The sequence below is a fragment of the Carya illinoinensis genome, chromosome 1, assembly GCF_018687715.1.
Source record: "Carya illinoinensis cultivar Pawnee chromosome 1, C.illinoinensisPawnee_v1, whole genome shotgun sequence".
NCBI lineage: Eukaryota > Viridiplantae > Streptophyta > Magnoliopsida > Fagales > Juglandaceae > Carya > Carya illinoinensis.
This window is the reverse complement of record NC_056752.1, coordinates 5,344,905-5,372,176: the sequence shown is the minus strand read 5'-3', so window position 1 is coordinate 5,372,176 and position 27,272 is coordinate 5,344,905. Positions and strand designations below refer to the sequence as shown.

General features: G+C 37.9%; 4 protein-coding genes across 5 annotated transcripts; all 4 read right to left on the bottom strand.

Annotated features, from left to right (window-relative positions):
- LOC122301590 (proline-rich receptor-like protein kinase PERK4) lies at positions 1–5,488 on the bottom strand. The gene is made up of 9 exons (XM_043113001.1): positions 4,952–5,488; positions 3,981–4,645; positions 3,105–3,653; positions 2,490–2,576; positions 2,307–2,377; positions 2,088–2,164; positions 932–1,076; positions 630–791; positions 1–438 (listed from the first exon to the last, which is right to left on the bottom strand). The coding sequence occupies exons 2-9, from the start codon at positions 4,528–4,530 to the stop codon at positions 199–201; spliced, it is 1,881 nt and encodes a 626-aa protein (XP_042968935.1). The 5' UTR covers positions 4,531–4,645; positions 4,952–5,488; the 3' UTR covers positions 1–198.
- Positions 5,489–6,830: 1,342 nt separating this feature from the next.
- On the bottom strand, positions 6,831–9,987 carry LOC122307435 (F-box protein At5g07610-like). 2 transcript variants are annotated; one of them, XM_043120329.1, is made up of 2 exons: positions 8,929–9,774; positions 6,831–8,248 (listed from the first exon to the last, which is right to left on the bottom strand). In XM_043120329.1, exons 1-2 carry the CDS (start codon positions 9,058–9,060, stop codon positions 7,103–7,105), a joined length of 1,278 nt encoding a protein of 425 aa, XP_042976263.1. In that variant the 5' UTR covers positions 9,061–9,774; the 3' UTR covers positions 6,831–7,102. The 2 variants fall into 2 exon arrangements, with proteins under 2 accessions (XP_042976263.1, XP_042976268.1); XM_043120334.1 differs by lacking the exon at positions 8,929–9,774 and adding an exon at positions 9,832–9,987 and having other exon boundaries at positions 6,910–8,248.
- A 958-nt stretch (positions 9,988–10,945) lies between these two features.
- LOC122307429 (F-box protein At5g07610-like) lies at positions 10,946–14,326 on the bottom strand. The gene is made up of 2 exons (XM_043120325.1): positions 14,171–14,326; positions 10,946–12,395 (listed from the first exon to the last, which is right to left on the bottom strand). The coding sequence occupies exon 2, from the start codon at positions 12,348–12,350 to the stop codon at positions 11,259–11,261; it is 1,092 nt and encodes a 363-aa protein (XP_042976259.1). The 5' UTR covers positions 12,351–12,395; positions 14,171–14,326; the 3' UTR covers positions 10,946–11,258.
- An 8,662-nt stretch (positions 14,327–22,988) lies between these two features.
- On the bottom strand, positions 22,989–27,272 carry LOC122307421 (acidic leucine-rich nuclear phosphoprotein 32-related protein-like). Its single transcript, XM_043120317.1, has 2 exons — positions 25,737–27,272; positions 22,989–23,684 (listed from the first exon to the last, which is right to left on the bottom strand). The coding sequence occupies exons 1-2, from the start codon at positions 26,871–26,873 to the stop codon at positions 23,397–23,399; spliced, it is 1,425 nt and encodes a 474-aa protein (XP_042976251.1). The 5' UTR covers positions 26,874–27,272; the 3' UTR covers positions 22,989–23,396.

Here is a 27,272-nt window from a genome sequence, read left to right as displayed (position 1 = left end):
TAAGCTAGATCTGCCTCAATTGCTTAGTATATGCGTATAAATGCAGTAGTACATATCCAAGTTCGGAAAGGAAATAAATCAGTTAATTAAGTATCAATGGAAGTACAGAAATTTTAGTGTCACCTCAAAAAACCGCAAATTTACTTGGAAACAACTGGATTCCTGGCAGTATCAAGCAACTCAGAAGTTAATACTTTATCACTTTCGGTTCTCTTCAATGCCCATCTCGCGGGACTCATTACTGGATGTGCCACACTCTCCGCTTGCAAATTCAGGGCTAGCCAGTGCCATCTTTCTGAACTTCATGTCAGCATTAAATACATTGGTATCATTGTCTGAGCTCCCGGCTGAGCTGTAGACGGAGCTTTGGCCAGGCTTCACTCCCTCGTTTTTCAAGTCATCTAGCAATGATGCATCACCCTCCAACGCACGTACAATCTATTTTCCATGAATATATTACCATTGAGTTAAAGGATTGTTTATTGTTCGTAATGAACCCTTCAATACAGATTCAAGTTCAGGATATGAACTTGAAAGCGACTTTGATACCATGTTAAAATCGGTTATTGTCTAAAAAAATTTAATTTAATTCTTTCAATTATATTGTAACGAAATTTAGATATTCTTACCTGGCTCATTCTCGGGCGCTTTCTAGCAGAATGACGAATGCTAGCGGCAGCACAGGCTACCATCCGAGCCATCTCGTTAAGGTTGTAATTCTTCTCCAAGAATGGATCAACCAGCTCATCATATTCTCCATCTTCCAAAGCAAGAGACATAAGTGGCCGAGCCTGCAATTTGTCACAAATTTGCAGAAAATCTTTGAGGTTGTAGGACAAACAGGGGAATAGAGATTTTTTTTTTTTTTTAAACTAGCAATACATTCTAAACTGCAAATACTCAAAACTTGACAAGTAGAGGAAGTACATACCCAATCCACTAAGCTATCATCCATTGCACTTGAAGGATCCACAGGTCGCCGCCCTGTTATTAATTCCAAGAGCATGACACCAAATGAAAAAACATCTGATTTCTCAGTCAACTTGCCACTCGATGCATACTCTGGAGCCAAATACCTGCATTGGCACATCAAGAAGTTTTCCTTATTGGTAAATTCACTTCCAAATTTTACTCTGCATTGCAGATGGAGATATCAAAGAAAAATTGTGATTTAGACTATCTTTCTACCATCCCTCTCTCAATTTTCCTACTCACCAAACACATCTTACCATCGATACGTTCTCCCCTTCTTTGCTGACTACCTTAATCCAATCTAGTTTAAGATATCAAAACACAACGGTGTTGTAAAAGTATGCACATTAACTTCAGGTTTATTCTTGAGAAAGGTGATTTCTAAGCCTGCAAGTTGGCTTCTTCTAATTTCTTGTATAGTTTTTAGGCAATTAACAATTAGATGTCTACTCAATAGTCAAGTTGTTTAATGGTACAAAAAACTGCATTCCATGTGACAGCTTTTTGTCCAAGAACTTCCAGTTGGCTACACAAAGACCTTTGCCATAGAATCTCTTAATTTTAGTCTACCAATTAACAGGGCCATCAGGTCTTTATGCACAACTTTCATTAAAATTCTTCCTGGCTTTCTTGTCTTGGATGAAGCCTCACTACCCAAGTTTATTACTACATTGTCTTTGTAACATCCACTTCCTATGTTATCCACCTTCCCTCATCCCCCACTCACACACATCATTTGTTTGCAACAGACTTGTGTTATCCTTAGCAGAATAGGATGCTCTTCATTTACTTGAATTTATAAATGTATTCACCTAGTGTAAAACATGTGATGTTGAGGTAATGCTACGTACAGTCATTTTTGCATGCTCCTTGTGTACTCTATTGATATGATTGGTTACATCAAATTTTTTTAATACTCAACCAATCACATCAGTAGAGTGTGCAAAAGAGTACGTAAAAGTGGCTACATATAAAATTTTTGTTAATTATAATTTGTTACCTATTGTCGAGTACAGACCATGATCGTTTTAACATTGAAAAACAAATGGTAATGGTCATCTTAAATATGCTTCATTGCACACCTTTAATCACAGATAATCAGAGATGCAACATACCCGAATGTTCCCATGACACGTGTAGATACATGAGTGAAATTGTCAGAAGACAGCTTAGCCAGTCCGAAATCAGCCACCTGAACAATGAACATTGGGAAATGAGTGAGGCTTCAGGAGCATAAGCATCTTAGCAAATAAAGGGATGGGAAATTCTGTCATTCTATACATTTTATCAAGTAGACATGTTTATGTGTAGCAGAAATGAACGAAGAACAGTACCATGGCTTCAAAGTTGAAATCAAGGAGAATGTTAGCTGCTTTGATATCACGATGAATGATCCGAGGATGGCCTGTATATTCACATGATTTCGACGACAAATGAGACAACTATCAGAGAGAGAGAGAGAGAGAGAGAGAGAGAGAGAGAGTGAGAGAGAGAGAGAGAGAGACTGAATTTCTTACAATCTTCATGAAGGTATGCGAGCCCTTTTGCAGATCCTACTGCAATACGAAGCCTAGTTGGCCAATCCATGGTCGGGAGTTCCTTTCCTGCAACCAATTTAACATATACCATGTTAGCAAAAATATGATGGAAGCCACAACCAAATACTTAAAATGGTTAAAATGATTACTTTTTCGACTAAGAAAATATTAACTTCGTAAAGACTAACATAAAAGTGTAAAACTTCGTAAATTATCATTTATTTTAAAAACTTCATTATATAAAAAAAAAAAAAAATCAATCTCAAGACCTTTGGTTAAATCATAAAATGTAAGTTCTTTTGAAAAAATACAATTAAGTAGATAACTTATTACACTTTACTGATATAATTAGCCATATCAATTATTTTATATTAAAAAAAAGTGACGCAATCAATCACATTATTAGAATACGTAAAGAATATGCAAAATTAACTGTACATATAGAATTTTTGTTACAACATCGATTTGTTAAAATATAGAATTTATTTTATGTTTTTCTTTTTTTTTTTTGTAATTTTTCTAAAATGCCAGAAACTGACAAAAATAAATAAATTTGAGCAATTAATTTTCATTCTAAAGAGACTAATTAATTACCATGAAGGTGATATTCCAAGGTATTATTGGGAACAAATTCGTAAACCAACATCCTCTGCCCACCGGCAATACAATATCCAACAAGTGACACAAGATGTCGATGGTGAACGCGACTAATGATCTCAACCTCAGCCTGGAATTCTCTTTCTCCTTGCCCGCTTCCCAACTTCAAACTCTTCACCGCAACTTCCTGTCCATTAGGCATTACGCCCTTGTGCACATAACCAAATCCTCCCTGACCCAACAAATTGGCCTGCGAAAAACCATCGGTAGCAACCGCTAGCTCCTCATAACTGAAGGTGCTCTTGTTGAATCCAAGAGAAATATTTGGTGAGGGAGGTGGCAGGGGGGGTTTGTATGGGCCTGAGAAATTCGTGCTCATGTCGCCGCTACCTGACATCATCATGGGCGGGGGCAGAGGGCTCGCACCTGGCCAGGCCCCTGCAGTTGATCCTGTTGGTGTCGGCAGTCTGACAACATGGTCCCCTCCTTGGGGACTACTGTGCCAGTTGAGTTGAGTTGAATTGTCGTAGTATTCATGACTATTACCTGCACAATAAAATAATATAGACTATAGGAATATGGTAATGACCACAAACGAAGCAGTTCGATCTGCGCTTATTGCTTAATTAGCATGCATAGGCGTAAGAGAAGTCAGCAACGGGGTTGGATGCAAATTGTACTAAGTTCATTTTTCTCATAAGAATGCAACTTAATTAGGAAATATATATAGTTACTCACGCCCAAAACAAATGCCAAAAAACTAAGCAAACATCCATGTTTGATGAGGAAAATTAGGCTTGCTAAAATTCCATATTCAACGGCTATGACAAGATCATGTGTTGGAAGTAAAAAACAAGCTTATGGGTTTGGTACCTTTTTGTGTAGGATCTCCATAGTAATAATGCATTTGCATATTATGATCATTCTTTCTCTTCTTCTTCCTTAAGCAGATTCCAGCACAAACAATAATCACGATAAGTAGAAACAACCCTAGTGCAATTGTAACTCCTAGTATTGCAGGTAGATTGGTAGATATTGATGAACTGGTCAAGGAGTTATTAGAACCAGACGAAGGCGTCGACGATGAGACTTTGGGTGGAGGTGGCGGATGTGATCCGCCTGATGAAGAATGGAGCGGGGGCGGGGGTGGTGGAGGTACGACATTGGTCGGTGGGGAACCTGAACCTTTTTTCACAGGGGGCGGCGGAGGAGGGGTATCAGAGGAAGATGGTGGAGGTGGTGCAGATGAACCTTTTGATGTAGGTGGTGCCTGGGGGGATTCTTCAGGCGACGATTGTGAGCTGGGCGGTGATGGTGATGATGATGGAGGTGGTGTGGAATCTGACGACGAGTTCGACGGCTGTGGAGAGGTCGGTGAAGCTGGAGATTTCGACGACGGAGCAGTCGCAGAAGTGGATTGCATTATTCGGTCATGAACTTCCGACAAAGATTTACGTCAAAAGTTTATGCCGGAAATCAACGCCGATCCACCTTTCCGCAGCTGCAACTGCTCGTCTTTAGCTAAGATGGGAGGCCCACTGAATAAGAAGGAAAAATCCAAAACAGATAAAAGAGTTATGGACTAATGCAAACTAAAAGTACTACCAATCAAAACAAACTAAATTCCATGACAAAGTACGAAACCTCCAACTGATCAAATGTATATATATGTTCGTACGTACGTACAGTACTGTTTCTTTTCTTAAATATGGGGTACCTTAAATTACTAAGATTTTAGCCGTTCCATGTTATGATCACACTGTTTTCTATTACATTAAAAATGGAGAATTATAGAGGATCTTAAGAAAAAGAACATCTATGTTTTGTTGGTAAAAAAAGGGTACCTGTTTGCAGACAGGACGAAGGTTCTCAAACTCAAGAAAGAGAAAATCTGTTGCATGTTGGAATTTCCATAATAGAAAGGACTCAGGAGATCCTGTCCTTCTCAATGTCCTCCTAGAAAGAAGGAGCGCTCTCTCTCTCTCTCTCTCTCTCTCTCTCAATTCCAAGATTACTCTTGTTTTTTATTTTGCCACCCCTAATAACTTAGTTTGATTTGGTTATTCCATTTTCCCATTCCTAGTTTGATTTGGTTATTCCTTTTTCCCATTCCTGGCTGCAGTTTTGCTAATTAGTTCACCTTGATCTTATCATGTCGACCTATGATGTTCTATCAATTAACTAATATTAACTCAAAAGATAAACCCTCTCCACATTGCACGCTTGTCCTCAGACTTGCAACTAAAACAGCCTCGATCAGAAGATGATCATGATCGACCCTAAAGCGTATTGATATATACATCAATTTCCAAAGAGAAATAAAGAAATTAAGTTAAAAATGTTGGTCATGGAATAGAGAAATGGGACTCAAGTATAGTTTTAAAACATCGAATTTAATTTTCCATATTAATGCACCCATATGCATGCACTGTGCTTGCACCTTTTATATTATGAACTCCACCTAGGTTGAGCAATATCCTTCTTCAATTTGCTTAGATAATTAGTAACAGAAAATGGAAAGAATGGTATCTTGGACATGAATTTGCTTATTTTTGAAAGACAGTCCGGAAATCCAAACGGCCTTATTATATATATAACATTTAAATCATTATTCATAATTTTCTGATCATGAATATGATCAGCCACCATCTTTAACATTTAGAACAAAATCTGGGTGACCTTTCTTGTTCTGGCGAGTCATTTATGTACGTACTACGTACGTGCTTGATTGATCAAAGGAACGCATGAAATGCTTGGAAGCAAGGACTAGAATGATTGCTTCCAGCCTTCCACGGAGTCGTGTGTTGATCTGAAGGTAGAATTCAACATTTTAGGAGGCTTCTAGCTTGGTAGTACTGCGTACAAAGTAAGATCAGTCTGTCGGCCTGTTACGGAGCTATCGCAGCCGGAATTTGCTATATTCCGGTCCTCATTTACAAGATATTAAAGGCTTGATTCCAACTAAGCATAATAATAGGCTTACTATCCTCCTACCATTTCTTTATTACTCTTTGTTTCTTGTGCGGATGATGAGGATTGAAGAAGTCTTTTTATAAGGCTGTTGTTGAAATATATTGTTTTGCTGCTTACTAAATTATAAAATGTTTCAGTATGCCCATCCACCATAAAAAAAAAGTTAATAAATAACAATAATTAAAAAGAAAAAAAAAACTCACGCAGAAATTCGATTACATATATCAATTTTAGCAAAACCAAAAAATTAATAAGAATAAGAAAGGGCAGTGTTCTTTTATATGGTCCTGAGAAAGACGATGGTTATTGAAAGGAATCAACTAATCATCAGTACTAACTAAAAAGTAGCAAATTCAATATATATGAACTTTGTTAACATGTTTTATTGACGGGGAATCGACAACTGGAGATCAGACAATGCATCGGAGGAGGATCATAGAAATTAAATGAAAGACTAGTCGAAAAAGAAAGGGTAACAAAAGTGAAAATTTGTTGGAAATCATGATCATCAAGCTGGTGATCAGCATGAACTGTAAGAAGAAAACTACCCTGTGATTAAGGATTCATATATGATTCATATATATATACACAATTATATATGATTATGCAGTTGAAGATGTAATAGTACCTGCAAGCTGCTAATTTTTGCTATATGAATGTAACCCAACTTTCTCACTTGGTCAAAGGTGTGTGGATGTTATAGCAGGTTTACATATTTTAACTGAGACAAAAAATCAAAAGCCAGATATCTTCCATCCACTTCCTATCTAATTTCTAACTGTAAACAATTTTGTTGAACTATATATTTCATACATTTCATATCCAAATCTAAACCCAAAATCAACTGTATTTTGCATTTTGTGCAGAAAAAGGGGAAGCAAGATGTCTATCAGTAACAAAAGCCCTAGTTAACTTCATTGAGTAAGTTCCGAATCAGTACCACCTAATATAACTGCCCATTGTGTATCGCACGGCTAGAAAGCATTGTAAATGAGGTAGGCACGTATAAGAAGAGAGCCCTACTAGATATCAACAAGACTGTTCACATAACCAATGAATACCATATCATGATCATCATGATCGGCTTCTGCCCTTAACCCTACAAATTCTTGAGTCTTCATGTTAAATGAATAAAGTCCTCTCTCACCTCGAATTACAATCAAATCCCCGCTGGCATAGAGTACAGGTCTCTGATCGTATGCAGGACCAAAAGTTGGAACTCCACTTAGCTCCAATCTGTTATTGATATTGACACTAAGTTTTGTATCCCAAGCCTTAACTCTGCTGTTCAACGCCATTGTGTTTGTGTAGGTATTGGACAACACACTCACAGTTAGAGTTTGGTTATAAACAGTAACCAAACTAAGCTTCCCGTTCATTACACCCAAGCAACCATTATTATGACCATATAGGCGTTGTGACCGCTGCATGCTGAGATCAAAAAGAACAATCCCACCACTGTCGAAAAGCCAGTAAATAATTCCATTCACATGGACGCCAGACCTAGGCTTGAGCTCTTCAGCACCAAAGTATATCTCACCAAAAATTCTCCAAGATCCTTCTGTAGAGTTATAAATCTCGAATTCAATAGCACTTTCAAAATCAGCAGATGAAAAGGCACAGATGAGCTTGTACTCAGCAACAAAGTTGAGTATAGAAGGTTCAAATATGAGTACAAGGGCAGGGTTAGACCCATGATCGGCATTGGGTTTTGGGAGTTTCTTCCACTGCTTGGTGACAGGATTGCAGATGTAGTAGGCCTTGTCATCAGTGCGACTCTGGCAGCACAGGAGGCCATTGGAAGAACTCCTGATGTAAACCGGTTCAGGCAAAAACAACAAAGAAGGGTCTGGAACCCCATATGAATTCTGGTCAAGGGAGATAAATGAAGGCGGACTTGAAAAAGATTGGCAAAAGAAGCCTGAGCAATTGTGGAAACTATTTGACTGATTGTGAGCAAAGAAAGGAGTTGAGATCTGGAGCTTCCAGTCCCTGCAAACCCCTTTGAACCTGAAAAGGGATTTAGCAGGAAGAAAGGAAAGGGTGTGCTCCCTCATTATGTCTTTGAGGTCCCTGTATATCTTGCTGTTTTTGTTTGCAATGACCTTATTCAGTCTCCTTCCTCGATCCATTATACTTCTGATTAAGTTTCTTTCACAGTTATTGAACTGTAACAACACGTTAATATCTTTGTTAGAGAAAAGATATAAAAGTAAACATAAAAATCAAGTCTCACCATACAGATTTGGTTTTTGTTTTTTCATTTGTTTCCAAATACTTAACTTTAATGTCTCCTAAGTTAGTATGGCCAACACACAAACTCTTAATTACATCAATGTCTACCTCCTTTCAGCGATGCTAGTATTCTATTCAACAGCAACCTAACAGCATGCAATATTCAAAACCAGTTTTAAAGAAAACAACTAATCCAATAATCTTCTTAACCAAGTATTAAAAGGCATTGGCCTACAAACTAAATTATACATACTAAACTCTTCGGATAAAAGAAATTATATATAATTATCAAATTCTTAATACTCAAATTACAGATAAGACAGATTATGCTCGTGTTTAGTTATCAGTATGCTAATATGTCTCATCCCCGATATTTTTCCAAGCAGTGTCATGGGTTGCTTAGTTATCAGTATGCTAATGTCTTGTCCCCGATATTTGTCCAAGCAGTGTCATGGGTTGCTACAAATCACAATGATTGATTCATACTAAAAGTATAAAATTACAAGAAGCTATAAAATTGCTAAGAATTTTTCTATTCTATCCTATACCCATGCTTCTTGAGATAGTTTTTGGTTCTCATTAAAATTGGACATATTTTGACATGGAGACTCACCAAGACTAGACCCTTCAAATCCACTTCTTGGGAGTAAATCCCGGTTACACAATCTCGCTCACTAGAATCATGCATCATGTAATTTAGGGAGACTCCTAGTGCGGAATTGAACCCAAGAAGTCTACAGCTCATCCCGAGCCCACCCTTTGACTGTTAGGATGCATGTTGACGGAAGTCATTATTTAGGGCAGGCATTAAAAGAAAACGGGGCCTTCGCACCCAGAGCAAGAATCATCCCACCAGACCAAATATCATTCTAATTGCATCTTATTTTCCTTAATACTGATAGAAAGAATTCACTAAGAAGTGGTGTGGAAGCAACCATTTAGGGAACATAAATATCATTTTCCGTCAAACAATTGCAAGCAACAAACAGTTAATAAACATCCACGTACGTGGTAATAAACCGAACTCGAAAGCAATCTAGCCTATAAGAGAAATGCCAGCGTGCACAAGCGTAACGGCCAAACTAAAAATTGCACAAAAACGAAAAAAGAAAAAGATTCACTGATCAGAGTAGCAATGCAATCGGTTAGCACAGTAATTTAAGTTTTCTAAATCTATATTTGTAATTCAAAAAGAAACAGATAAGAATAATAGAAATTCTTGTCATCTTCTCCATCGCGTTCTCCGGCAACCAAACAGGCGCTGGTAGCGACGACACACGTAAACATATCACTTTTATCGGATCCAATAGTTTAAACATAGATACAGCGGATAATTCCAATATTTCCTATGAAGGAGAGTGAACAAGAACAAGAACAAGAACGCAACTTTGATATAAAAGAAACAACAGCTTACAGAAGCGTGCTAATCGTGATTAACTTGATGATAATGGACAAAATAATATTACAAGAATTTGAAAATGAGATTCTAAATTGCATAATGAGTTAGCGATTATACCTTAATTTGGATCGTTCGGAGCTTTTGGTCGAGAGAGAGAGAGACACAGAGAGAGGTTTGCATACCATGGGGTCCGCTCTTGGACTGGACTTGAGAGGGAGAGAGAGGTTTGCAGACTATGGGGTCCGCTCTTGGACTGGACTTGATTACAATTAAGAAGCCTGCTTGGACGCCAGGATCAAGTATTCTAGTCAAGCGTAGCGCTATCCTAGTCCAGCTTAAGATAATAGTTTGGTTATACAGTTTATATGAGATTAGATGTTTTGTTAAAAATTAAATAAATTATTATTATAATGTAATTTTTTAATATTAATTTTATTTTAAAATTTAAAAAATTGAATTGTTTATTATATTTTGTATAGAAATTTTAAAAAATTGTAATGATGAAATGAAATTATATAATTTAAGTTTGGTAAATAAACGGGACTTTAAGGAAGAATGTTCTTGCCGTAATAATATTTTTATGTCAGATTGTAAAGTTATTTTTATTTTAAAATAGATATAATATATCACATAAAATAATTTCAGTTTATGAATTATTTTTTGTGAAATACTTTTGTTACTGTAGCATTGCTTTTTTAAAAAAAAAAAAAATCCATTGATCAGCGTAGGAATTATTGAGGAAAACTTTAGAACACCTTTAGAATCCAACTTAATTACTCAACGCTGCGTTGCGTTTCTTTGGGATGAAAATATTTTTTTGACATTATAATTTCGTCAATTTAAATGTTTAGGAGGGGCTAGTATTGGTTGGAGGATGATATAATAATTGGTGATCAGAAAATAAGTTGCTTGAGGCGTAAATTGACTTATACCTTCTCTATTTTTATATATAAAAAATTGACTTCATTCATTTATAAGAGAAAAGTTATATCTATGATTAGATATATACAAGAAAATTTCCAAATCACAAACCAACCATTACATTTAGAACTTCACCAGTACACAAATTCTTTTGTGATTGGTATAATCTTAACTACTATTGTAGCTATTTACAGACAAATCGTCTAAAATACAACACTATGCTAGGAGAGTAGGTTATTTTTCACATCTTTTTCTGAACATAGGTAAAGGACTCAAACTAATTGACCGATTATAATGAGCTACAAAATCATTATGTCAATAACACTATTCATTGGATTTTCCTTTCCGAGTTGAAGTCATTGAATTTCCATGAAACTCAGATTTTTTTGGGTAAAATATGGACTCTCTTAGTAAATAAAATGTGCATACCTCACTATACAATACACACCAACATACTAACACAGAATCTCTAAATTATTGAACTGACTACCACTTGACTATGTTCCTAATCATGCCACCTAACATGACGGCCCAGCTTTTCATCTCTTTGCCAGAAAGCAAAAGACATAGGAAGAGAGTTCAAGTACTTGTAAATTAAGAAGGTAGAACAGAAGAAAACCCAACTAGATTTCAACAAGGCTATTCACATATCCAACGACTCTGATATCATGATCAGCTTCGGTCGTTAAGCGTCTGAATTCTCGAGTCTTCATGTCATATGAGTAAAGTCCTCTCTCACTCTGAATCACTATTACCTCCCCACAAGCATAGAGCACAGGCCCCTGGTACTCGGAACTTTCACTGACATTGACATTGAGTTTTGTATCCCAAGCCTTGACTTTGCTGTTCATAGCCATTGTGTTTGTGTAGGAATTGGACAGCACACTCACAGTTAGTGTCTGATTATACGAACTGATTACTGAAGCAAGCTTCTCGTTCATAACTCCCAAGCAGCCCTGATTATGACTATAAAAGCCATTCTTGTGACCATAAAGGCGTTGTGACCGCTCCATGGTGAGATCAAAGACAACAATCCCACCGGTTTTCGAAAGCCAGTAAATAATTCCATTCACATGGACGCCAGAGTTGGGCTTGATCTTAGTAGCACCAAAGTATATCTCACCAGAAATTCTCCAACAATTTTCTGCAGAGGAATAAATCTCAAATTCCAATGCATTGTCAAAATCCGCAGATGAAAAAGCACAAATGAGCTTGTACTCAGCAACAAAGTTGAGTAAAGATGGTTCAAATATGAGTACAATGGCAGGGTTAGACCCATGATCAGCATTGGGTTTAGGGAGTTTCTTCCACTGCTTGGTGGCAGGATTGCAGATGTAATAGGCATTGTCGCCAGTGTGACCCTGGCAACACAGTAGGCCATTGGAAGAACTCCTGATGTCAACTGGTTCAGGCAAAAATTGCAAAGATGGATCTGGAACACCATATGAATTTGGGTCAAGGGAGATAAATGAAGGTGGGTTTGAACAAGACTGGCAAAAGAAGCCTGAGACATTGTGGAAACTATTTGATTGATTGTGGGCAAAGAAAGGAGTTGAGATCTGGAGCTTCCAGTCCCTGCAAACCCCCTTGAACCTGAAAAGGGATTTGGCAGGAAGAAAAGGGAGGGTGTGCTCCCTTATTATGCTCTTGAGGTCCATGTATATCTTGCTGTTATCATTCGCAACGACCGCGTTTGGTCTCCTTCCTTGATCCATTAAATTTCTGAATAATTTCTTTTTCTGTTCTTTGAAATGTAACAACTAACAAGGCAACAACATCTGTGTAAGCAGAATTGGGAGTACATATATATAGGAAAGAAAAGAAATGGAACGGAGATAGGAGACATAAAAGGTAAAACTGTAAAACAAAAATCAAGATATGTAACAGCTAAGTCAATACACAAACTCTCAATTGCATCAATTTTTACCTCCTTCCAGTAATACTAGTATCCTATGTAACAGGTAAACCATATGTGGCTTTAGGTAGGGCTTTGTAACAGCATGTATTTTGAGAAAAAACTGGTAAATAAAAAAACTGTATGTGTTAATCTTTATTCGCTTGATCTTGTCACCCTTCTTGGTACTATTTCCAAACCAACGACTTTAAAATGATGTGGATGAGCCACAGTCAAGAAATTCTCTATAAAATATTTTTCTTCCATGGAAGAACTCCTTAATGCAAGTCATATTCAAGATCTTTTTCTTTATAAGTAACAGTCATATTCAAGAATTGAACAAATCATTCTGCATTTGCCTTTCTTAGAAAACAAAATCAATCATCTTTTTTCCCAAGTATTGAAACACATTATGCATACTAAATTACCCAAATTGAGACCTCTTCGGGTACAAAATTCGATATAATTTGTGATTTCTTAACATTCAGAATTACAAATTGTCGGATTCTGTTCTTATTTATTTATCAGTATGTTAATAACCTCCTCTATTCATCCAAGTAATGTCACTGAATGACTATGCACATTTTGAGCCAGTAAGAACCACAATATTGATTCACACCAAAAGGTTCCAAAAAATAAAAACTACAAAAACTATCAATTTCATAAAAAAATTTTGATTCTAAAAGAGATTGCACTAAGGGAGTGGTGTGGAAGCAAAGCACCCTGAAAGAGGGGTAGTGTGTAAGCAACCGTCCAGAGAATAGAAACATCATTTCCCATTAAACCTAAAGGGGTTGGCCCAAGTGGTGAAGGCCTTGGTCATGAGGTATCACTCCCTTTAAAATCCAAGATTCAATATCTCATGGGTGCAAACAATCTTTTGGGGTCACACCTCCAGGTCAAAAGCCAGCAATTTAACCAGTTTTGTATAGGGAAACTTTTGAGGGTGTGGTGCATTGGACTGGGGTTTACTCTGCAGGGGTGGGTACAAAGGGCCCAGCCTTGGAGAGGTTCCCAACATTATAAAAAAAAAAAAAAAAAAAAAAAAAGGTGATATAACAGCTCCCAAAATAAAACCCAAGTCGAAAGCAAGCTACGCTTAAACAATTGCAATAAAAAGATTTCCGAGTTAAGAAATAACCACACTCCGATTGCTACCCTTTAATAAGAGATATAAGAGCTCCCAAAATAAAACCCAAGTCGAAAGCCAGCTACGCCTATACGGCTATAAGGGGTGGAAACCATATAGATAATCGCCACAGATATAGTTTATTGCACATATATCTTATCAAACTTTAAATTACCCAAAAACAAAACTAAAAAAGAAATCACCGAGCAGGATTCCAATTCAACCTCTTTCCACAGTCTAATTTGAGTTTTCTTCACCTAAGATTGTAATTCCAAAAGTTTTTGTTAACTTATCCTTCGTGTTCTCCGGCAACCAAAACGTCCGTGGTAGCGACCACACGTATAAAAATATCACTTTTGCACGATCAGAACGAAGAATTCAAAAATCTTTTTCACTCGCGAAGGAAAGTGAACAAGGGCAAAAACACGACTTTGATCTAAAAAATGAAATGGACAAAAAAAATTTGATCTAATAGATGGTATTCTAAACTAGATAGGGAGTAAGCGATTTACCTCAAATTTTAATCGTCGAGTGCTTTAGATCGAGACTGCCTCCCACAGAGAGAGGGATTTGCATAGTACGGGGTCTTAACTACGGAAAGGCCAAAAAGAAAGAATGGCAGATGACCGCAGCTTGACTTGGTTACGGTAGGGAGACTGTTTGGGTACTGGATTCTAATACGCTAGTGGTGGGTAGCACCATCCTAGTCTAGCTCAGGACAGCAATTCGTGAGGAAAAAGTTTTGAAGTTAATTAATACAAAACACTTTGTTTGGAAACGGCCAGCTGAGAATTAGTACAGTTTTCAATTAGTATAATTAATTTCAATTTAATAAATTAATTTAATCTTTTTATTGTAATTTTAATCTTAATTAATATGATAAAAAACTGACTACAAACGATATTTTTCTAAAAAAAAAAATATATATATATATATTTGAATTTTCATTAAATTCGAATTGAAATATGTTTAGTTGAAGTTTGGACTCATTTTAGTAAATAAGATTTCCATACTTATACCGTACAATGCACATAAGATATGTTTTTCAATTAAGAAATGTTGTAATTATAAATGATTTTTATAAAAGTAAACTCATAAAATGAAGTAATTTAATACAATACTTTAAGCTATATAATTAGTTTTATTGTAAGAGTAATGCTACTAAGCATCTTAATTTTCATCACCTTCTTATTATTCTATGATATAACATTATATGGTTAGAGACTATTTATTATATTTTATTTGTAAATTTATCATCTAATGTCATATTATGAGATCAGAGATAATGAAAGAATTATAAAAAAAATGACGATAAAGAGTTTTTTATTACTATAAAATAGATATAACTTCTCATATAAATTCACATCAATTTAAGTTCATTTAATGAATTTCACTGTAAAGTAGATGTAACTCAATATTCCATAAATATGTTTTGTATTTAAAGCTATAATATCCACATTAAGCATTTTTCGCGTTTTAAAAGCATGATAGACCACATGTACTGTCAATTTATCCGGGTCTCGAAAGTGGCCCAAATATCCCAATATTGGAAAATAAGATCAATGTTGAGACCACAGCCCAAGTAAATAATTGATGGGGTCCAACTAGAGGCAAACCCAAGTGGCTCAGCCATGTCCAAGTTACTTTTTTTAAGTCATCGATCCATAAAAATTTTAAATTCAGAAATACAAGAAACTTTTTGAGTTACAGCGAATTATAAGGAAAAATCTTCTTACAAGTATAATTTGTATTTAATTCGTACACCAATATTGATATGTAAGATATATATTTAACGAAATGATATGAATTGAATACGAAAATAATTTTTATGAGATAAGAGATTTTCTTCTTCTTTCAATGTTTTTTTTAAATTTTTTTAAATTAAAAAAGTTATCAGTACACAAATTGATACACGAAATGTGTTTGTACCTAACAAAACTTGAATTATAATTGCCGCAATCATACTTGATGTATAATTTGCAATAAATCATCTTGATGCATTGCAGTGACAGCAACAACAACTACTTGGAATGAAGACAGAAAATCCCACCAAAATAAAGCTTGGACTATGATCATGTCAAGGGAAACTACACCATGACCTTGTAGTAGCAAATTGTGATTGGTGTCTATCTATTGGCATGGCATAACTTGATTTGCAAAACAAACAAAAAAATTGAGACCATCTCCCGAATTGGATTCGAGACAATATTCTCCCTTTCATTTCAGGTGACTTCCCCATTAGTTGATCATGATACCACCCACCCACCTCTTCCTAGTGCTCTTGCGAAACCATTAGTCAGATCCTATCCTTCCCTGTAATGAGATGAAGGAAGAGAAGCGGTTTGCTTGTCTTGCCTTGAGCCCATAGAGACACCCCCATAGAGACACAAGGAGATAAGGTATAATAAGTTCCTTCTTTGTCTTTTGCTTGTCATTGGATTGGAAGTCACATGCAATGCCTTCTTGCTTGTGTAGTTGGCCTTGCTCTGCTCAGTGTGGAAGCCATCTTTGGTGAAGTTCCTCCTTCCCCCAAAGCATCCATTTTGTCAAAAGAAGATGGAGCAAGCATACTAACTACTCTAATTGGATGTGGACCGGGAAAAAGTAGCAACTAAAGGAAACCTAAAAGGTATTGGTCATGTGCCATAGGCTATGGATGAGATCTTAGCTCCTACACCTCAGATCTTGGGGGGAAAGGAGGGCCAAAAGTCTTGCAAATTGAATTTTGTCATGTTAACAATGTGAAAGAGTATGTTCTTCACATGAAAGTACAAGTATTCCAAATAAAAAACTAGATATATTTCAGCCACTTCATATATTGCACATGTTCCTAATTATAAACAATTTCATTAATTTATTTCATCCACTTCATATCCTATTCTAAACTCAAAATTTGATATACGCATTTAGAAAAACTAAAGAAAAAGACCAAAGTCACGCTTGTTAGACGCAACATGAATGAATGAAATTTACCTCTATAGATTTTACTGTATTGATGTACATGTATATATACAAGAGAAAGAGAATAAAAAAGGAATAAAGTTTGTTACATGTAACTATAGAGAGTAACAGAAATGTCCGACTCTACGGTTCCTTTCTAATCTGCCCCTGCATAGTATGTGATGTGGTAAGGTCTCCTCATGTGTAGTAGAGTCTGAAACAGAGGTGGTATATATCTTAATATGCCTATTTGAGTCCAACAGTGTATCTACAACATTGAGACTCGACTTGAACCAAAGAAACTTGTCAACCACCAGTGGTTTTGTTAAGACATCCGCAATTTGATCATTGGAGCTAATGAAAGAAACTTTGAGTGTTTTGGCAACCATCCTATTTCTAACAAAATGAAAATCAATATCCATGTGTTTTGTTCTTGAGTGATAGATAGGGTTAGCTAAAAGGTAAGTCGCCCCTAGGTTGTCACACCATAAAGTGGGAGCTTGAGAAAGTTTGATGCCAAGTTCACACAACACTGTTTGTAACCAAATGAGTTCAACTGCTAAAGAAGCTATCGACTTGTATTCAGCTTCTGTTGAAGACTTGGCAACAGTTTGTTATTTTTTTGAGCTCCAAGAGATGAGATGTTTGCCAAGGTAGATGCAAAACCCTCCCGTAGAATGGTGATCATCTGGACAGCCCCCCAATCAGAATTAGAGTAGACTTGAAGTGTAAGACTTGAGTTGGAAGTAAAAAAAGACCATCATTGATGATGGCTTTTAAGTATCTGAGGATGCACTTGACAACACTCCAATGAGAGGCTTTGGGGGAGTGCATAAATTGGCAAACCTTGTTGACGGAGTAGGAGATGTCTGGTCTTGTTACCGAGAGGTATTGCAAACCTTCCACAATGCTGCGATATAGTGTAACATCCTCAAAGTCTAGGGTATCAAATTTTGACAGTTTGAGAGAGGCAGCCATTGGTGAGGTCATGAGTTTAGCATGAAGCATATTGCTTTTGCTAAGAAGGTGTTTGATGTATCTTCTTTGAGATAGAACAAGTCCACCAGCAGTGTAATCAACTTCAATACCCAAGAAAAAAGACAGGGAGCCTAGATCTTTTACTAGAAAGGCAAGTCCTAAATCAGAAATGAGATCAATGATGGCTGACTGTTTTGAGGATGTTATGACTATATCATCCACATATATGAGAAAATACATATGAATATCATTGTAATTGAGAATAAACAGTGAGGGGTCTGCTTTAGAGTCAATAAAACCGTAGTTAAGAAGCCAAGAACTTAACTGAGCAAACCACACTCGTGGTGCTTGCTTAAGCCCATTGATAGCTTTCTCAAGCTTGCAGACTCGGGTAGGCCGGGAGGGATCCACAAATCCTTATGGTTGCTGCATATAGACATCATCAGTAAGCACAGCATGTAAAAAAGCATTTTCAATGTCTATTTGATATAAGGACCAGCCATGAGAGACAACTATGGATAAAATTAACCGAATGTTTGAAGGCTTCACTACTGGGTTGAAGGTGTCATGAAAATCAACACCTAGTTGTTGGTGAAAACCTTTAGCAACTAGACGTGCCTTCCGTCTCTCAAAAGAACCATCGGCAAGGGTATTGGTGCGAAAAACTCAACGACAACGCACTACATTGGTGTGAGGTACAAGAGGTACCAAGGTCCATGTGTAATTCCGAATGAGAGCATCGTGTTCCTTAGCCATGGCTTCCTTCCATTCTTTGTGTTTAACAGCTTCAGAAAAACTTGATGTATCATCCGGTACACCTGTAGAGACAATGAAACAATTTCGAGTAGGATATAGCATGGTTCCATCATTAAAACTTCAGGGACGTGAGGAATTTGTATGGGATGGAGTGATGATAGGCAAGTGTGGTGGGATAAGGCACAGATTGGGATTGTGCGAAATAGGGGAGGGTTCGGGAGAAGGGTCAGAGGAAGGAGATGAAGATTGTGGGTTTAGTGGGCTGGAGATAGAAAGAGAAAGAGCTGGATCGTTGTGGAAGACAGCAAGTGAGCTTTGTGTGCTTGGATGTGGGCCTAAAATGGAGGGAGAAAGAATGGGTAAGGAGACCGGCTGGGAGGGGGATAGAGCATAGGGTGATTTGGGCCGTCTTTTGGATAAGGGAAATGAATTTTCATTGAATATTACATCACGGAAAATGTACATGCGATTATTTTTTAAGTCAAGACACTTTTAGCCTTTATGGGCTGGGCTATAACCTAAGAAAACACATAACGTGGACTGGAAATTTAATTTGTGAGAAGAATATGGTCAGAGATTGGGTCAACATTCACACCCAAAAACTTTAAGGAATTTGTAGTCGGGTTCTTGATGATAGACTAAAGAATAGGAAGATTTGTTATGTAGAACCGAAGTGGGTAAGAGGTTAATTAGGAATACCAAGGTTTCAAAGGCATCGGCCCAATAAGAGAATGGAAGTGAGTAGTGGGCTAGGAGAGCAAGGCCCATTTCTACAATATGACGATGCTTTTGTTCAACGAGGCTGTTTTGTTGGTGGTGAGGACATGAAAATCTGTGAGTGATGCCGAGTTGACTACATAAAGGGGTAAGAGGTTTAAATTCACCTCCCATATCAGTTTGTAAGGTAATGAGTTTTGTATTAAATAATCTTTCAATGAATGGTAAAAAATTGAAGAAAATTTGGAGGACATCCGATTTTAACTTGATAGGAAAAATCCATATAAAACGTGTAAAGGAGTCCACAAATGAAACATAGTATCTATAGCCATTTCTTGAAACATTGTGGGCTGGACCCCATAGGTCAGTGTAAAGGTTGAGTGTAATAGGCCCATTTTGAAGGAAAAGGAAATTGATGGCATTTTGCTAAGGGACATTCTGAACATTGGAAAACAAAGTCTGTGGGAGATTTTGGCAAACGCTTGGACCGTAGTACACTAGAGACCAAGGATAAGGAGGGATACTCAAGTCTTCAGTGCCATTAATCCATGGAGGTTCGTTCACCAATGTGAGTTGATGGAGGTGGTGAGGTGATTGCAGTTAAAGGAAAATGGTAGAGACCATCACGAGTTGGGCCAGTGAGGATGATTTTCCCTATTACTTTGTCCTTCACACAGAAATAAGTAGAGTGAATGTCAAAATAACATGAGTTATCAATAGATTCAACACAGAACTAAAGAACGGATACTAAATTTTTTGTGATAGACGGAACATGCAAAATATTTTTGAGACGGAAGTTGGATGAATTTCAGGAAAGAGAAGTATCACCAGAGCTTTGGATGGGAAGACCATTGCCGTCACCTACTCTAATGGTTTCACTACCTGCATATAATTCAAATGACAGATTCAAGTTAGAGAAATCATTTGTAAGATGATGTGTGGCTGCAGAATCAGGGTACCACAATGAGTTCGAGGGCTGAGTCTAAGCTGTGTAATTTGCAGAGAAATTACTAGGAGCTTCATATTGGTATGAGTGGTTGAATCGATGTCGGCATTGAAGTGCTACGTGTCCAGCCTTGTTGCACACTTGACAGGTTGGACGTTGAGCATTGTATTGCTGAGATGAATTTGAGGGATGTCTGCCACCACAACCATTATAAGGGTAACGTCCTCTACTATGCCCTTGTCTTTCTCCTCGGTTTTGGCCACGACCACGCTGATCACATGTAGAGGAGGTGTAGTGAGCTGATGGTTTTAGAGAAGAAGAAATGAGTCAATTGGTATGATTTAGTCTAGATTCATGAATTAGAAGAAGTTGGTAGAGTTCATGAGAGGAGATCGGGGTGAGTCTGGTGGTGATTGAGGTAACAAACAGTTTATAAGATGGACCAAGTCCATTTAACAGATAGGTAACTAGGTCCTTATCTGATAGTGGATTGATACGACAAGAGAGTCGGCAAGAAGACAAACTTTGCCAAAGTAATCGGATATGGACTGGTCACCTCTGGACAAATTTGTGAGTTGAAAACGAGTTTAAAAATCTTTGGCATGGGATTGAGATGAGTACATGGACGAGAGAGAAGTCCATAGTTGATGAGCAGTTTTGGATGAGAGAAAGTGACCTAAAACAGAGTCTGAAAGAGAGGAGAAAATGATACTAAGAACAAGTTGGTCGGTGCGCCTCCAAGAGTGAAAATCTGGGTTGGGTTTTGGGTTAGACTGAGAGGAATCGGGAAGAAATGCTGATGGAGGTTTGGAAGAGCCATCAACGAAAGAGAAGAGATCCTGTCCATGTAGGTAGGCAAAGACTTGAGCATTCCATAAGAGAAAATTATCAGTGGAAAGTTTTGTGGATACAATGTGAGAAAATGAAGGAGTAGCGGAAGAGTGAGGGGAAGGGGAGGGAGCCGTAAAGAGAAAAAAAAAGTCTGCCAGGAGAACATCCTTGCATCTTAATTTAGAAGTTTTTAAGCCCAACGAAGCCTATATTGGTCAGCAACAAACTAGCAAACAAGGTATGCAAAGTATTTGATTTTATTGACAGTTGAAAAACTTTTTATGGTCGAGAAGCAGGCTACAAGCAATGACCAATTACGTGAAAAGATTTGTGGCATGAAACAAACAAAAGTTCAAGCCAACATGTTTGTTTGGCAAGAAACTTCTTTCACCACATTATCTCTGTTCATGAATAAGACGATTTAACATCGTTAGTGTTGTAGATTCCAACTTACAAGAGAAATATTGCCCACATAAAGAAGGATAGTCGACCAAAGTATAGAATTATCATGGCCCATATCACATTATCCTCAGAGAGAGAGAGAGAGACAGAGAGAGATACTGCAAACCGAACACAAGGACAATAAGCTATGTTAAGTACCTTAACGACTCCCAACAACAACCTAAAAGGACCATTAGGCAGACCAGAACCAGTTTTGGTTTGGTGTACAGTACAAGGACCAACCCACGTTTCCCACAACAAGAAGCCCCCCCCCCCCCCCCGCCCCGTTTTGTTGTCTTGAGAATGTAGAGAGACCAGCCTATCACTGGTGCCGCGACCCACCCACCGGCTATGGCTGCTTTCTAGACAACTCCATTGCCGCCATCGCTGATCTCCTTTGCCAAACCCAAGAGTTTGAGTAGTGCTTACAATCTTGCACTTCCCATGTCTTGAGTTGAAAGAGCTACATCGTGGTGATCATCGGGAAGTTGATGCCGATGACAATAGCAACATACTTTAGGCTTCCAGGTACATGACGCAAAGGAGACGCAATTTTGGGCGAGTACTTGAAGACAGCTTGGAGGAAAAAAAAAATAATATATATGTATATTAAGAGAGAGAGAGAGAGAGAGAGAGAGAGAGAGAGAGAGAGAGAGATGCCACTGTTGTTTCTTTTCAACTCCTCGGCATATAATAAAGAAAAGATATGTGCTACCAGACGTGGCACCTTATCCACTTGCGTGGTATAACATTATGCCACAAGTGACCACACGCCTACTAATGCTAATAATGATAATATATCTTAAATGATTAAAATTAAAATTGAAATATATATATATATATATATATTTTTTTTTTTTTCTCCTCAAATCAGTGAAATCACTATCCATTTTACAATGTGTAACTCAAAATATATGATTTTCATACAACTATTTTACAATTTATTTTATAACCAACCAATGCAATAACACCACCACATAAAAAATACCAAAGTTCTTTTTATGTGAATATTAAATTTGTGACAAGCTTTTTACAATCCTTTTACAACTTTTACAAATTTCTTAGCAATTGTAATCATGCAAAGTCTAAAACTTAAATAAATAAATAAAAATCCATTATATATGAAGTTATATTAATTAGTTAATTTAAAGAGAGTGAGAAAAAGTTGTATCAATTTCATTACAAAAAATGGATAATTTGAAATCGAATGATAATTCCAATAGGGTAATGACAATCAAGTTTTTCAGCTCATGTGAAGCTGGATTGACCATTGAATCTGGCAGCCGGAAGTTAGAAATACCTCTTTTGACTCTGAGTCGTAAGCCGTGCAAGGTGCTCACAAGTTTTCGACACGAAACAGAGTGCGCTATCTATACCGTACCAAAGGGTGAAATGGAATCGGCTTGATTATGCTGATAAGGAAAGGGTAAAGCCGCATCGAAGTTAAGCTGGAGCTTGGGCTTGAGCTCGGCTTAAGTGACTCCACCTCGCTTCAATAAAGATATTATCGATAGAAAAGTTGGCTCTAAACCATTGGATCAAAGTTTACAGGACGCGTGTCGCACGATCCAGCATCAGAAATTTCCACAAAAACATTTTATTGTCACTTGGACTACTTCCCTGCTACAATAAATATTAAAAAACAAACCTAAAGGCATTAATTTTTAAACGAACGGTCAAAAATGAAAGAAAGGCATAGAAAAATGGTGAACACGTCACAATGCTGAAAGCCCACTTGATTGGAATTAAACATAGAAAAGGATAATAAACTATATCTACAAGCGTTTTACAAAACCCCCCCTCCTCTTTTTTTTTTTTTTTTTCAAAAACTGCTTGGACAAACTAAAGAAAAAACAAATTCCATGTCTTCTTTTTTTTTTCCCTCCTCCTGGTCACTTCCTACTAGTCCCCTTAATAACTGCCATTTGAAAAACAAAGAGTAACGGCTATACCAGCGCGGGGACAAAGACTAACGGCTTTTTGAACTAAAGATATGCCACCACCCCAACGTACATTTTCCCATTCCCCTAATTGTCCAACCAATCTAAATCTAATGTGAGGTTCACCTCTTTCCTTCTGTTTCAAAGACAATTTAACATAACATTAAATAGGAGATTTGAAAGTGAGTGCTAACGATGCTTCTTTGTTGACTTGCTGCAATCGACAACATCATCTTCCTCTTCATCGTCCTCACCATTGTCATCCTTGTCTGCAATTCCATTTCTTTTCCTCTTAAGTTGTGAAGATGAGGTGGGAGGCAGCACCCGAACATCAACGTCGTTGTCATCATCTTCAACTTCTTCCTTCTCTTCAGCATCATCGTCTTCATTTCCTGGTTCCATGACACTACCTCCAGCATCACCTTCTTCAGTCTGCCCCACTGGTTGAACTACATAGCCGGCGCCATAGTCTTCTTCCTGTCAGTCAAGTAAAATTATATCAGTTGATAGATTAAAAAAGAAATGAAAAAAATGGGTAAATCATCATAACTCTAAATCTGTAACATTGTTATAGGATTTTAATAAAAATCCAGGGAAATATCTCAACAAACAAGGAAAGCTCAAAACAGCAGAAAGCATTTGATACAATCGACAGTAGTATTCATGTCTGAAGCAAAGATTGTGTAAGATAACTGATATCCATAACAGAAAACTCTAAACAAATAATCTTAGAAGTTGTGCGAAACTCAAATTAACAAAATAAAAGGCTTAATATCACAAAAAGCATAACAGACTTCAAAACAAGAAACTCAAAATCAAAATAACTCAAAAAGGCTGTCAATGGAAAGGAAAACTCATCCTCTTTAAGCAAAACATGGAACCAAAATATACACAGTTTTTTCTATAAATGCAAATAATTAAGGACGCCAGATGGAGAAAACCAAGTACACGAAAAGTAAAACCAAAATCCAGACAAGTATATATCACGCACACTTGTTAATACACTAAATGAACATTATATTCCGATATCAGGATTTAAAAAAAAAAAAAACACATCTAAAAAAAGCACAACACCAACAAGTACATCAATTTTGTCAGCAACTACGTAGCCAGGAATTCTATATGGTCTATATGGATATGGTGCACAAAGCCAGCCCCATTATTTAGAGAACTTGTAACCCAACTCGACCATGAATCTATATGGTGTTATTTTGGCAATATTGTCTTTACAAGTACTCTAAATGTGCCATATACAATTCATAAGTTTTCAAACCACCAAATCCTACCAAAACAAAATACATAACATTGGACGATTAAAAACCTCAAATATGGAACAGACCATGTTCAACCAAATATATAGTGAAACATAAAGGGCCTGAAAACCAGGGGAGAAAGATAAAGGACGACAATTGGAACTTAAATAATCCATGATACAGAAATCTGCAATTATGAAGGTTCACTATAATATGTAAAAGAGACTCACTAATGAGGAAAATTTTATTTCCATTTTTCTTTTTATGCAAGAGGGAGGGGGGATCAAGCAAAGAACATAAACTCATGAAAAACCACACCGGTTAGATTTAAGGGCAGGTTAGGTAAAACTTTAAAAACTATAATATCTTGTCATGGTAAAAAAGCAAGTTGCAGTGAATCTTGCTCAAAATAGCAAATATAGTGAACTGGCAGGATCCCATAAATTTTTTTGATTGGCACTAGTTGTCCGAGAACAAAATCCTGACTAATCCCGGGTGTGTACAAGCTCTCGGCAAGCTGTTTTCCGCAAGTGCACCTAGGATAATTTATGGGGAAGTTCCCCTAATCCGATGGCGCTAGAAATTGTTTGCACCCAAGAGAATTTGAACCTTAAACCTGAAGGACACATACCACCAAGCCCAAGACCTTTATCACTTGAGCCAACCCCTGGGGTTAGCAGGATCCCATAAATTATCTACTCTTCTAATTACAGATAAGAACATAGGAAAAATGTTGAATAAGTGTTAAGAACCAAGACCAGTTTGTCCTAAGACTACTCATTTTAACGAGATTACCAATTACAAAAAATTAGTTCAGCGAAGAAGAATGCAAGACAGCGTATGCCTAACACCCTTTTGTGCTTACATCGAAATCCACATTCTGGTACATCTACCACTCAGATCAATGATGAGTACGCTACCAATAAGTTTAGACTACAACTACATAAGACATGCAAGTGGTAATTATCTCATAAGGTACTTTGACATATAAAGCAACAAATGAGAGTAAATGAATGCAGAAAAATAATTCCTCTGGCAGAAGCAGAAGATTGCGTGAAGACACGAGGATACAACGACTCAAACCTGTGAACAGTTGAAAGAGTTTTGCTGTTGTATACAATCAGTAATCTAAAAAAGCAACAGGGTTCTAGTCCAAACTATAAATATAACAGCAGAGAGAAGTAAAAGGCATAAACTAGCGCAATAGACAAAGCTCAAAAGGGGAAAAAAGGCCAAAATTTAAAGCTAGGGGTCACTAAATAAAAAGGAATCTCACCTCCTCCTCGCCCTCTTCTTCGTCTTCAAACTCTACGTCTTCTTCAACACCCTGCTCTTCCTCCCCAGTCTCACCATTATCATCTTCGTCGGCATCATCCTCGCCCTGTTCGTGTCCATCAATCTCCCCTTCCGTGCTCGTCAACCGCCTCGTACTCTCAAGCCCTGCAAAATCCCCCTCGTCATTGTCCACCTCTTCTTCATCGTCGTCATCGTCCTCGTCCTCATCGTCGTCCTCATATTCAACTCCATCTTCCTCGTCATCACTGTCCTCAATCTCGTGCACCTCAACTACATCATCATCATCACCCTCCTCTTCATCGATTTCCTCCACCGATTCATTGTCATCGTCATCATCGCCCTCCTCTTCATCCTCATCACCACCCTCGCCCTCAACACGCTCAACGCGAAACCCATTAGCCTGATGATCCGGCCTGTTAACTCTCCTAGCCGTCTCGGTCTCCTCCTCATCGGCATCGCTCTCGTCATCCTCGTCCACATCTACAACCCCTTCGATCCCCTCACTATGCCCATTATTCATTCCAAAAGGACGATCCTGACCGTCGATTTCGCCACTCCCCGGGTCATCGTCATCGTCCTCTTCGTCTTCCTCCTCGTCATCAGACTCAGGCCGCTCATTCTCCTCCGCATCCATCTTATCTAAATACTTCAACGATTTTATCAACCCAAAAACCCTAGATCGATAATCCTTGAGTCGCGTAACGGGGCACTCGTAGAGATCCAGCGAGACCAGCTTCAGCTGTGCGAGTGGGGCGAGATCCTCGATGTACTGAATCCGGTTGTTGGAGAGGTCGAGGTCTCTGAGCGATTCGAGGCCAGCTTCGACGAGGAATTCAAGACCTCCGGCGATCCGATTATCGGAAAGAATGAGCTTCTGGAGGTTTTGGAGGCGAGGGAACTGCTCGAGGGAAGAGACACCGATGTTAGCAATAGAGAGGTGCTGGAGGTTCAGGAACCTCTCGAGGAGACTCGGAGGGGGCAGCCGACCTTGGACACACTTAACGGCGCCGTCCAAAGTCAGAGTTCGAGCCGAGGCGTGGTCAGTTTGGCCGTCTAGCGCTGTCTCCACGGCCCGCTCCCAGATCTCGTCCATCAAATACGAAACCCTATATCTCATACACCCAGTTTCACAAAACCTCCAAAACGAATCGTTTCAGAGCATCGAGAGCGAAAATTTAGCGCAAATCCACAGGTTTGTCCACACATAGAAAAAACCGAAATCGAAGTTTTTCTGATAATAAACCCTACCTCTAACTCTAACCTTAGCTGTAGCGCAAATACAAATCGCGGGCTTGAAAGTAGTCGATGCGAAAACCAATAGCTATGCCTATCCCTTTACTCCGCTTAAAACCCTACTTTTTCCAGATGTACGGTCGCTCCCTTCTGCAAGCTGGAAATGCACAAACAGACCTCTCCCAGACTCTCTCTCTCTCTCGCTTTCTCTCTCTTATACTCTCTCTCTCTCTCCCTCCTAGCTATTGGTTAAAATGGGCGAGCCGGGATAAACCTCCAGAGG

Bases quoted from the DNA above. Each gene is read 5' to 3' on its own strand.
- LOC122307429 (XM_043120325.1), bottom strand. From the start codon at position 12,350: ATGGATCAAGGAAGGAGACCAAACGCGGTCGTTGCGAATGATAACAGC.
- LOC122301590 (XM_043113001.1), bottom strand. From the start codon at position 4,530: ATGCAATCCACTTCTGCGACTGCTCCGTCGTCGAAATCTCCAGCTTCA. The intron at 3,654-3,980 runs GTACCAAACCCA...TTTATTGTGCAG, and splicing joins TGGAGATCCTACACAAAAAG to GTAATAGTCATGAATACTAC. The intron at 792-931 runs GTATGTACTTCC...GACAAATTGCAG, and splicing joins ATGATAGCTTAGTGGATTGG to GCTCGGCCACTTATGTCTCT.
- LOC122307421 (XM_043120317.1), bottom strand. From the start codon at position 26,873: ATGAGATATAGGGTTTCGTATTTGATGGACGAGATCTGGGAGCGGGCC. The intron at 23,685-25,736 runs GTGAGATTCCTT...CTTGACTGACAG, and splicing joins AAGAAGAGGGCGAGGAGGAG to GAAGAAGACTATGGCGCCGG.
- LOC122307435 (XM_043120329.1), bottom strand. From the start codon at position 9,060: ATGAGCTGTAGACTTCTTGGGTTCAATTCCGCACTAGGAGTCTCCCTA. The intron at 8,249-8,928 runs GTGAGTCTCCAT...GTGTTGTTACAG, and splicing joins ATTTGAAGGGTCTAGTCTTG to TTCAATAACTGTGAAAGAAA.